Source organism: Eleutherodactylus coqui, chromosome 2 (genome assembly GCF_035609145.1).
Source record: "Eleutherodactylus coqui strain aEleCoq1 chromosome 2, aEleCoq1.hap1, whole genome shotgun sequence".
Lineage (NCBI taxonomy): Eukaryota > Metazoa > Chordata > Amphibia > Anura > Eleutherodactylidae > Eleutherodactylus > Eleutherodactylus coqui.
The window spans coordinates 259,491,871-259,504,122 of NC_089838.1; the positions used below are offsets into that span (position 1 = coordinate 259,491,871).

Sequence of the window (12,252 nt, forward strand, 5' to 3'; positions counted from 1 at the left end):
CCCTGGATGAAGAGGTGCCCCCCATGACCCAAGCCATTTGGTGCAGACCCCGGTAACCATGGCTCGTGCCTCAAATGCGCTTCATCCGGCGGTGCTCTAGGTGTGCTGAACGGCTGTGGAGAAAGTCACAAACGTCCGCAGACTTTCTCCACTTCATATTTATACTCAGAACCTACAACCTTGCCCTCCATCATGCCAAACAAGTCTACTTCACCTCTCTTATCTCCTCACTATCTCACAACCCTAAACGACTCTTTGGCACTTTTCACTCCCTTCTCAGCACTATTCTTCCAGAACACCCCTGACTGTCTGTCCGTTGTCTCTAACACCATGTCCTCTCTCCACCTAAAACTGAACCTCTCTGAAACTGACCTGGTGTTTTCACCCTCCACTAACCTACCTCAACCTGACATCTCTATCTCAGTGTGTGGCACCATAACTCCCAGCACACCTGCTGTCTTGGGGTCATATTCGACTCCGATCTCTCCTTCACCCCGTACATCCAAGCTCTTGCCTGAACATGTCAGCTGCACCTTAAGAGCGTCACCAGGATAAGCTCTTTTCTCACTGTGGACACGCTAAAAACGCTTACTGTTGCCCTCATCCACTCCCGGCTGGATTATTGCAGCTCCTTGCTGATCGGCCTCGCCTGCACCAGACTCTACCCTCTCCAATCCATTCTGAATGCGGCAGCCAGGCTCATCTTCCTGTCCAGTCACTACTCGGACGCCTCTGCCCTGTGCCAGTCGCTGCACTGGCTGCCCGTTAAATACAGAATTCAGTTTAAACTCACTACCCTCATCCACAAAGCCCTCCACAGTGCAGAGCCCCCCTATATTGCCTCCCTCATCTCAATCCACCAGCCAGCCCGAGCCCTCCGCTCTGCTAATAAAATCAGATTAAGTTCCCCTTTAATTCGAACCTCTCATTCCTGCCTCTGAGACTTCTCCAGAGCAGCACCAGTCCTCTGAAATGCGTTACCCTGAAACTATCAGGGCAATCCCTGACACACAAAGCTTCAGGCGTGCCCTAAAAACGTTTCTTTTCAGGCAGGCATACCATATCCCCTAAACCAAACCCCTTTGTACTCCACCTGATAACATGCTTCCTGTCATCCCTACTGCCTGCAATCCCTACTAGCTGTAATCAATCTCCCTCTGCAGTCATACCGATTCAGCCACTATACGGCCTGACTATTGTCTATGTGTATAGCACCCCTCACTCTCCACCTCGTCATAGGCTGCCTGCACACGAGCGGAAATTCCGCGGCGGGATTTCCCGCGGAATTTCCGCCGCTGGAAGCCTGCATAGATTTGCATTAACAAACGCAATCCTATACAGACGGCCGCGATTTGGCTGGGCCAAATCTCACGCGGCAAACAAACTGCGGCATGTCCTATTTCTGTGCGGGGCTCGCAGAGCCCCACACAGAAATGTCACTCACCCGCCGCCGGCTCCGGTCTGCACATGCCGGCACATCAAACAGCCGGCGGGCGCGGGTGAGTACGCGCTGGTCCCTGCAGGCGCTCAGGTCGGGTCCCGCGGCGAGAATCCTTGCAGCCGGATCCGACCCGCCCGTCTGCAGGCGGCCATACTGTGCACATCTGCAGCCCCTTTACCTTCTGTATCACCCCATTATTTGTAGTATGTAAGCTCGTTGGAGCAGGACCCTCACCCCTACTGTCTCCATCAACTGATTACCACATGTAACTGTGGCCTTGTTTCTGTTCCCCCTGTCTTGTAAGCGTTGCGGAATATGTTGGCCCTATATAAATAAAGATTTATATATATATATACTCTGCAATTCAATTTTCTACTGTTTTCAAGATATCTGCTACCTGTCACTGAATTGAATTGTTGTTTTTTTATACAGTAGAGTGAGAAATGTGCATTATTTCTTATGAAATACCACAGTATTTGAAGGGGCTACCCGGGATTAGAGGGTTTTTAAATTACAGGGCTTTTCCGGGGAAAATACTATTGATAACATAACCTGACAATACGTCATGTGATCAGCTGGAGTCCTCCGAACAACCAGACGTCTGCTGTCAGCGCTGCTACACACAGGGGTACAGAGCGGAAGCCAGTGCTCCGACCCCTGTATAGTGTCCGGCGCTTGTAATTGCAGGCACCGTTGTCATTAAAATCAATGGGAGCTGCATCTTCTTCTTCTTGGACCCCAGTGTATTTGCGGCACTGTCAGCGGGCGCCTGATCAGTCAGAGTCCTAAACGCCGGACCCCAGCTGATCATTTATTGATGACCTATCCTGGGGCTTTATGGCCGCCTGTGTCTGCTGCTGCATAGACAGAAGACAAGTATATTTGGGAATTACTGCTACATTTCCAGCACACAAGTCCTCGGATTGTTCTGTGACATTTCTGGGAAGCGGCAGAACGATGGCTTCTCTCTATGACAGCGCCCATTGCGTTATGCATTGAAGTGGTCTGAGTCACCGTCACAATATCCTGCAGCTGTTTCCTCAGCCGTGATCCGGTTTCGCCATCTGACACTCGCCTCTCGGACTCGCTGGCTGACGTGCCGGACGGCCACGAGCCAAGCCTGTAGGGACAAACTATTATCTGGAACCCTGCGCCTGTTCACACCGGGGTCCGCTTACCTGCTCGCTGCCCTTTCGCTCATGGCTAAATCTAAAAGGGATTTTTTAAAGGGCTATTTTCAAGCTTTCCATGTTTGCGATGATCTGGCGGTTTCGGAGGGATTTGGATTTGACTAATTTAGAGCAAATCCTTCGCCACAGACAGACATCACTTGATCTAGAAGGTCGTCTGCTGGCATCAGCGCTGGTCCCGAAATATAACACAGTTTCTCGCACTCTGTAATTAGAGGGATGGATCAACTTTAGACATTTTCTGACATGTTATTCCTGGTATTGGGGGGTGACGCGGCGTTTCGTTGATAGCCCATTGGTTTCATATGCAACGAGAAGTGGAAGCGTTGACCACTTGCTCCGACAGATTACAGCAGAACACTTGGGTAACCAGCAGGGGGACATCTGATTGTCAGGGAACCATTAAAGGGGTTTTCCAAGCGTAAACTATTCATGAGCTATCCCCAAGATAGGCCATCAATTGTTGTTTGATTGGTTCCGTCACTCCAGGACCCCACCGATCAGCTAATTGAAGACGTCGAGGTACTCAAGTGAGCATTGCTGCCTCTTCTCAGGCCTGTAACGTCACATTCATCGGTCACACGGCCTGAGAGCAGCTCAGTCCCATTCAAGTGAATGAGTGCAGTACCAGGCTCTGCAGCTATATACTGTATAGCGCTGTGCCTGCAGCACTCACCAGAGCGAGGCTGTCACTTCAGTCAGCTGCTTGGCGGGGATCCTGAGTGGCGGACCTCCTATAATTTAAGGCTAGAAACCCCCTTAAACAAATTAGAATTACCCAAAACAGAGAACCCCTTTAATGCACCTGTTGCAGCTAGTTGCCTTGCAGACAGGTTTGGGCAGAGGTTTGTGAGGAAGGGAAACTAAAGGGCCCATTTTTCATGACTTTCTACCCATTAATGAGTGCTAGTCTACAATATTGCATGTCGATCGGCAGTTGTTACTGGGTCATTCCATGCCAAAGTTGGTAGGATGGTAGAGAGCAAAAAGTGGCTTACAGATGTGAAATGTTCCCCAGAGTAATGCTGGTGTTCATACAGTAGTTTATGCCTACCAGGCCAATGAAATAAATTGCTAAGTTGGCGTTCACATCAGCATCTGAGACTGCATTTGGAGCCTCCGTCGCTGATTTTTGCCCAAAAAAGGCCTAAATTGCTTAGCATGCTGCACTATTTCGACTTCCAAAATGCTGGATGGATGGAAAGTGAATGGACCTGATTATATTCAGTGGGGTCCATTCAGTGTCCTGCGCTTCTGTCATAAAATGGATCAGGTCCGGCAGAGGTTGCTGTTTTCCTGCTGCCCCAAAAAAGGAGCAGGAAGACAGAAACCCCTGGTGCTGGTGTGAACGAGCCCTAACTTTGCTTCTAGTTATGGTAGAACTTTCATCTTGGGCTTGTTTTGGATTTAAGGGGGCACACTGGTCATAAAATACTGCTTTATAATAAAATAGTTCTTCATTTTAAGGTCACATGATGTGAACTTTGACCTTTTAATAGCTAAAAAAATATATATGTTCAATTCTTTTGGGGAATAAAGTCCGTAATACAGGTAAATGCAATCTCTGCGCTTAATTGCCGGAGGGCATTGGGAACGGGAGAAAATCTGAAATGACTGTACGCCACATTCAGTGAGATACCCCAGCACCGGAAATGACTGTATTGTAGAATGAAATCTAATACTGTAGCAGTCGGTGTTGGGTTCACACAGCTGCAGTACATGGATCAACCTTCGTGAGAACTGATATGTGTGGCTGATGAGGGGACACATCTGATGGGGACGGATCATTGGGGAGTGGGAAAAAGGATCAAAATCTCCTGTAATGTTGCATTCATGACACAACCTAAGCTCCACGTATTATACATGCAAGTCACAAAACCTTGTATCGTCCAAGTACAATGTATCATACGGAATATCGCCACACTTCGCTACTTGTCTGCATACATAACCTCTTCATTTTTAAGCCCCTCCTTGCCCCAGGTATGACAGCATGAAGTTTGACTTCCCGGTCCTCATCTGGCTTCTTCAGGCCCCTGTGTAGAAACGCGCCATTCTCCATTCTTTCTTTTTGACCGCACACATACAAAGTTCATATTCTTGGTATTGCCTTTTACCAGGTCGCACAGCTGACTCGGAGTCATGATTTGCTCAGTATAACGATGTTATCAACTCAAATGTGATGAAAATGTACGCACAGTTATTGCGTTCAGGAGTTGTGAAGCAAGTGACAGAAAAACTCCGGTCATACTTTTTTTTTCTCACTCCTGTTCTCAAAGTCATCTCAAAATGAAACGTGCACTTACCTGTATGACCTACATTATTCCTAAAAAAAACCTGTACATACTCTTTTTTTTGTTTTAAGCTGTTCAAGGTCAAATTTCAGACCAGGTGACCTTGAAATGAAGAACCTAATATTTCATTATAAAATGATTTTTTTAAATGGGAAGTGTGCCCCTTAGCGTCAAAACAAGCCCAAGATGAACATTCTGCCATTATTAGGGGCAAGGTTTGGATATTTTTGTTGTTGTTGACCTTGTAAGTATAAATTTCACATTTAGGGCTAATGCCCACAGCCGGATTTCTGCCGTGTTTTACGCGGCGTTGTGCTGCAGCTATTAGGTTCTACTGAACCTAATAGCTCGATTTTCACGCTGCGGAAAGAAACCGCGACGTGTTCTAAATGCCACTGGAATATGCATGACCGGCTTCGATTGTAGTTAATAGAAGCTGACCGTCACGCTATACTTCCGCTGTAGCACAGCAGAAGTATTGTGTGAATACATGTCCCTAACCGCCGCGTCATACCACACTCCTGGCACGTCTTGCACTGTACTGCGCCGGCTCGAGGGACGGGAGTAATGCGAGTGGATCTGGGAGGTGAGTATGAGGGTTTTAGGGGGCGCTGTGGCAAACTCCGCTGCGATATTCCACCAGTGGAGTCCACCACGTCCGTGGGCATGAGACCTAAGGTTCCAATCGCTCGCTGCATAGTTCCATCCTGTAAAAAGCCCCAAACCAAATGGACCGTATTTTAGTCCCTGGGGTCCGTTCGGTTTCGTCAGATCTGTGATCCAGAACCCCCGGGTGCTGATGTGAATACGCCGTTATTCTCCTGTATGCTGTATGAATACTGTGTATCACTGAGGGCTATGGTGCTACATATGTAAGTTACGTTATGCCCTTTACCATCTTAGATGGTCGGATTGAATAGTTCATTCTCTTGTGATGATTTAGCATAGAATGACCCATGCGGCAGCTGATCGCTAGTATGGAGAGCAGCCATCGTTTCACTACCATCCGTCCCCGGACAGATTGCATTTGTTGGCAGGACATCTCCCTGCTCACATGCGGGATGGGCTGTTGACAAGCAAGTGTTCTTATACCCACATGAAGTACCTGATCAGCCAACAAATGAGCGTATGATACAAAGTCCACCCTGACTTGTTTATTATATGTATTTTTTATTGTATGTCCTTCTTTCTAGATGATTTGAGATGTTGACGTGCACTTTGTCCAGTTGGATGGACCCCAGCCAAACATGGCTTCTGAACTCTGTCAGACCATCTCTGTGGCCAAGCTGGAAAGACACAAGAATCTCTTCTTAAATTATCGCAACTTAAATCACTTTCCTAAAGAACTGCTGAAGGATGAAGGGCTTCAGTATCTGGAGAGACTCTACATGAAGCGCAATTCTCTGACCACACTGGTGAGTACGGCTGATGCTTATCACACTGTTTTGGCTGGTTTCACACGTTACGTATTAGGCTGCCTGTCCACCGGCGTTGCGATATCCTGCGGCAGTTCTCCGCCATGGGAGCTGCCGCCCGGGAGCAGGAGCTGGCAGACGGATCTCCGCTGTCAGCCTGTCTGACAAATAGACTGACTGCAGAGGATCGCGGTAAATTCGCAGCATGCTGCGATTTGCCGTTCGCAAGCGGAGAATCACTCGTGGACAGCGCAGCTGCGCTCTCCATAGCAACGCTATGGAGAGCTTTCACTGCGTTCCCCGCGGCCGTGGACAGGCAGCCTTAGTTGCAGAATTTCAATTCTACAACTAAGTACAGTACAATGTTCGAGAAAACCCCATTCACTCACAGTGCGAAAAATTCCGCCTTGGATCCAAGTCACATTGCAGATTTTCAATTCTGCTTTATGTTCTATTTATTTTGGATATTTCACTGCAGATCTCATTAATTTCAATAGAATAGGTTAAATCCACAACAGAATCGTATGCTGAATGTACGTGCGGCATTTTTGTCTGCATTTATAGCGTAATACGCTGTATGTGCAAAACTACCCTTATTCTTCTACATTGGATTACCAGTCTATAGTGTCAATTACAGCAATATTTTTTTAGATGCCAACCAGCCAAAAGGTAAGATGAGCTGGTATCCATGACCGGGGTAAGCAATGCTTCATGATTTTACCAAAGTGAGACCAGTGCAACTTCCCAGTACAAGGCGCACAAATATGAACCGCATTCTTTTGAATGGGGTCATACACATGAGTGATGTTTACCTGCATGGCAATGCAGGAAACAAATCACGACATGTTCTAGCTTCCTGCGTGCTCTCGCATTGCAGCGCCCATTGGTTTGAACGGGGTCGGCGGCAGCAGCAGCGCACCATGAGCAAGGTGTACGCGATGCGAGGTCTTCCATTGGAAACAATGGGAGGAACTCCATAATACTACACCCCCGAAGTGATGTGAGGCTGTTTGGACATGAAAATGCCTCGCATCAGCGGGGAATTCATATGGTGGGGAACGCGATATTGGGGCAGGATTCACGGCCCCATATCTCACTTGCCAGTGTGAAGTTAGCCTTAGTGATTACTGCCATTTCTATGCCCATATGCCTCTCCTATTACATAATAAAGTCTGCTGCACTCTATCTGTTGCAGTAGGATATAAGTCCTCAAGATGGCAGAGTATTAAGTCATTTCAGAAAATCTTAAGTTCATTATACTCTGTATTTTGGCATAATAGCTCAGCGAACCTAGCATTATAATATCCTGTATCTGATGTTTGCTGTACTTGATTGAACAATGTATAATACTCCAGATTATAGGTAAGTAGCATCACTGAACTGTATAATACACACTCCAGATTATAGGTGAGAAGCAACATATATTCATCTGTGTATTTCAGTGGATGTCCTTACTAGGGGGCGCTCTCCCATGTGCCCTTTCTGTAATCTTGCACCAGTCCATAGGATTAGTCATGAACTTTTTTTCAGCCCAGTATGGAAAGTTAAAGCCTTAAAGGAGATGTCCCGCGCCGAAACGGGTTTTTTTTTTTTTAAACCCCCCCCCCGTTCGGCGCGAGACAACCCCGATGCAGGGGTTAAAAAAACCACCCGCACAGCGCTTACCTGAATCCCGGCGGTCCGGCGTCTTCATACTCACCTGCTGAAGATGGCCGCCGGGATCCTCTGTCTTCATGGACCGCAGGGCTTCTGTGCGGTCCATTGCCGATTCCAGCCTCCTGATTGGCTGGAATCGGCACGTGACGGGGCGGAGCTACACGGAGCCCCATAGAGAAGAGAAGAAGACCCGGACTGCGCAAGCGCGGCTAATTTGGCCATCGGAGGGCGAAAATTAGTCGGCACCATGGAGACGAGGACGCCAGCAACGGAGCAGGTAAGTATAAAACTTTTTATAACTTCTGTATGGCTCATAATTAATGCACAATGTACATTACAAAGTGCATTATTATGGCCATGCAGAAGTGTATAGACCCACTTGCTGCCTCGGGACAACCCCTTTAATTACTACAGATCAGTTGTGCTTGTGGATATAGTAAGCGGACCTCCATGATTCTGCATGTGTTCCATCCAGATCTGGCACGGATTTAGTTAGAGATTTGCTGTGAAATGTACCCGCTCATTGAATTCCTCTGTGAAAGTCCACAGCAAACAATTGATATGCTGCAAAGTTTGAATCCGCGCCGCAGGTCCCTTCCGTATAGAATTTTATTTAAGCACGGGGATAGAATTTTATTAAAATCGCATCCACTTTGCCGTTACTCAAAATTTTCCACACGCAAGAAATTTTGCAGTGTTTATGCCCTGTATGGTCGTGCTCTAAGAGGATGTTAGAATGGGCATTGCGATGCTTAGGAATCCACAGCCTTCTGTTTAGTAACTGCAGATGTATAATGTGATGTATTTATTTATTTTGTTCTATTTTGCAGCCAGAAAATCTTGCCCAGAAGCTACCAAATCTTGTGGAGCTGTAAGTAACTTGTCTCCTCTTATGTTTGCTGTTTTGTTCCATTGCATCCACTAGAGGGCGATGCTGTCCTTCTTATGTCAGGCTCATTTATTTTCTGAAGAAAACGTAGGGAGATGTCCATAAGCAGCAGTGTCCTTCGCAGTCAGAATGCTGGAAGCCAGCAGCCGCTCGCAGTCTTGAATTTATGACATTGCCCTCTATGAAGTATGTAAATTTGTTACAATTATCCCTTTTATCCTTATCGTCTTATAGGGCGCTGGAAATCTATGGCCTCACACGCAGTTGTAATAATAAATATATATTTACCATGATTTTCGGATGTCTCCTCTCCACAACCCAGTAGAGAAAGAAAGACTTGTGGAGTTTGTATGTGAGATGTGTCAGCTAAGCAATCAATTGCTGATTAAACCATATAATGAATTATCCATTATAAACAAACACTCTTCACTGTTATAGATGGGACCCGTTATTATATTATAGCACTGACATCATCGATCTTCTGTAAGGGTAGTGCAATGTCCTCCTGTTCAAAAAGAGACCACGCCAGAGTCTGCCACAAGTGATCATAGCCAGAATGGACTTTCTGGATTGCCATTAAAGGCCCCTTCATCCTGACGGCATGTTCACATAGGCAGAATCTGCATTGGATTTTTTCCAATGCGTGTTACGTGCCAAGATAGTATATGGCTCGGGGATTGTCTGCACACAGCAGTAAGTACACAATGCATTGCATACTGCTGCGTGATCCCATGCGGGAGATATGCATGTTGTGCGCTCTATTAAAATGCTCGTGTGAAACAGCCCTCATGGGGATTTTTTTTTTTTTTTTTAAATCATCGGATTTCATAAACATTCTGAATTATTGAATTTTACCCAAACTTTCCTGACTAAATAAGGGTCAGTATTTACTGGTGTCTGTCATGGTCAAAGTGGACAGACAGGAGCAGCTGTCCGAAGACAACTGGTTCTTGTGGCAATGGCATTATACAGACATCTGATAAGTATTTTGCTATTGTACCGCTACTTTTTATTGTTTTAACAGATTGGGATCTGGTGTTACAAAAAAATTATATAACACAGGACGACAGCATTAAGTGCTGAGAATGATAGCGAGGGCACTACACTTTGCAATAAAGAAGTATTGCAGTGTATTGGAAAGTGATTGCATGTTCAAATCCCTTACTGAGACTAAAGGAAACATAAAAGAAATTTAATTTTTTTAGCAGAATAAATATATATATATATATATTTCTATAAAATAAAAAACACTTTTCCCATATATTATATTAAAAAACAAAATTGGTACCGCCACATCAGAAAAAGTCCAGACTGTTAAATTTAATCTGCAGAGTAAAAAATGATCAAAAAGTCATCTGTACCTGAAAATGATATTAATAGCAATTACAGCTCACCCCAGAAAAAAACACAACTCAAATATGACAACACAAAGCAAATTCTTATTTCTTAGAGGTAGCAAAACATGTCAAAAAGTATGTAAAAAATCTTCATAATCGTACCGACCTGCAGAATTAAGTTAACATGGCTTTTTTTTTACCGCATGCTGGACACCGTAAAAAAGAAACCTAAAAAAAAGCAATGGCAGAATTGTGTTTTTCACGTCCAAGCCACAAATAATTTTTTTAAATTAGTTTCTCAGTACATTCGTTCCGAAAAAAAAAACCTCCAGCAGGCATGTCATTTTGAAGGTAAAACGAAAAACTTATGGCTCTTGGAAGACCGAGAGAAAACAATGAATAATGACTGCGGTGGAAAGAAATTGTCCAGGATTAGAAAAAAAATTGCTAAGCTTTTCCATAAAACGGTGCCACACTCGTCCATGGGCTGTTTCTGGTACTGCAGCTCATTCTCCATTTAACCCCTTGAGTGGCGGGTTTCCTACCACCCTGTCGTGCCCACCAGGGCAGGGTTTTTAAAATGGTCTAATCATTGAATTTCAACTAATTTTGCAGTTGCATCTCAAGAGCCATAACTTTTTCATTTTTCCATTGACATGGCCATATAAGGGCTTGTTTTTTGCAGGACAAGTTGTGATTTTTTAAACTGGGGGGAGGAAAAAAAGAAATGGGGAAAAAAGAAAAAAACAGGCCATGTCATTAAGGGGTTAAATAATGTACTAACTTCCTTCTCTGGGTCATTACGACACATGGATACCACATGTGTGATTTTATTATTGATTTTTTACAAAGTAAAGGGAGACAAGTGTTTTTATTTTTTTTTTTATATAATTTTTTAACTTTTTTTTTTTCTTTTTGTCCCTTTAGGGGACTTCCACAGGGACCCATCAGGACCCCCTGATCACATTCTGGGGGTCCGATGGTGACAGCCCTTTACACGCTGCAGTGACAGCCCTTTACATGCTGCAGTCACATAGACTGCCGCATGTAAAGGGTTAACACAGCAGAGATCGGAGGTTTTCTCTGATCTTTGCTGTAAGAGCAGGTACCTAGCTGTCCTCTCACAGCCAAGCACCAAGCTCTCCCTGCCACAGAGACCATCGGCTTGCTTCTGACAAGCCGATGGTCTCTATGGCAACCTGTAAACAAAGCAGGAGATTGCCGGCATATCGGCAATATCTTCTGCTGGTTCTTCAAAGCCCTTGCTTTGTTCTCTGTGGGTCTGTGCAGGCAGAGCACACTGTCACAGCTTGTGGCATTGTGCTCTGCAGCTCCCATAGTGATACATAGCCCGGAAATCTTCCGGGCTATGTCGCTATGAGCAGTGGAGCTTGTCCCGGAAAATTTCCGGGTGTGCCACTCAAGGGGTTAAGGCCGCCTGCAGACAGGCGGGTCGGATCCGGCAGCGAGGATTCTCGCCGCGGGACCCGACCTGAGCACCTGCAGAGAGCAGCGCGTACTCACCCGCGCGCCCGCGGCTCCGGCTGTTTGATGTGCCGGCTTGCCGGGCAGCCGGCGCATGCGCAGACCGGAGCCGGCGGACGGCCAGTGACGTTTCTGTGCGGAGAAATAGAGCATGCCGCGGTTTGTTTGCCGCATGAGATTTCGCACGGACAAACCGCAGCCGTCTGCCTAGGATTGCATTTGGCAGCTTCCAAGGGCGTAAATTCCGCGGGAATACCCGCAGCGGAATTTCCGTCCGTCTGCAGGCGGCCTAAGTCATTGCGAATGATCTGCAACACCAGATGTGGACAATTGCAATGCTGAGTCTGGAAAAAAGCAGAACCGTTTTCCTATCCTGGACAACACATTTAATTAACAGCAAAGACCAGTTCTATATTAGTAGAGAACTAAGAATGACCTCAGTGGGTTTTATAGGTCAGTGTTCCTATCATTTAGATCACCATACCTAATGCACTCTACATTATATGTCATATGTTACTGCCTAATAGACCCATTGTGATACAGACAGC

At 45.9% G+C, this 12,252-nt stretch overlaps 1 protein-coding gene across 2 annotated transcripts in view; it reads left to right on the forward strand.

The window, feature by feature from the left end:
• The window catches only part of LRRC28 (leucine rich repeat containing 28), a 47,173-nt gene that overhangs the window by 7,951 nt on the left and 26,970 nt on the right, over positions 1-12,252 (forward strand). For both annotated transcript variants that reach the window (XM_066592850.1, XM_066592851.1), the window contains exons 2-3: positions 6,116-6,337; positions 8,824-8,864. In XM_066592850.1, the coding sequence (XP_066448947.1) occupies positions 6,170-6,337; positions 8,824-8,864 (209 nt within the window). In that variant the 5' untranslated portion in view covers positions 6,116-6,169. The remainder of the gene's footprint in view (positions 1-6,115; positions 6,338-8,823; positions 8,865-12,252) is intronic.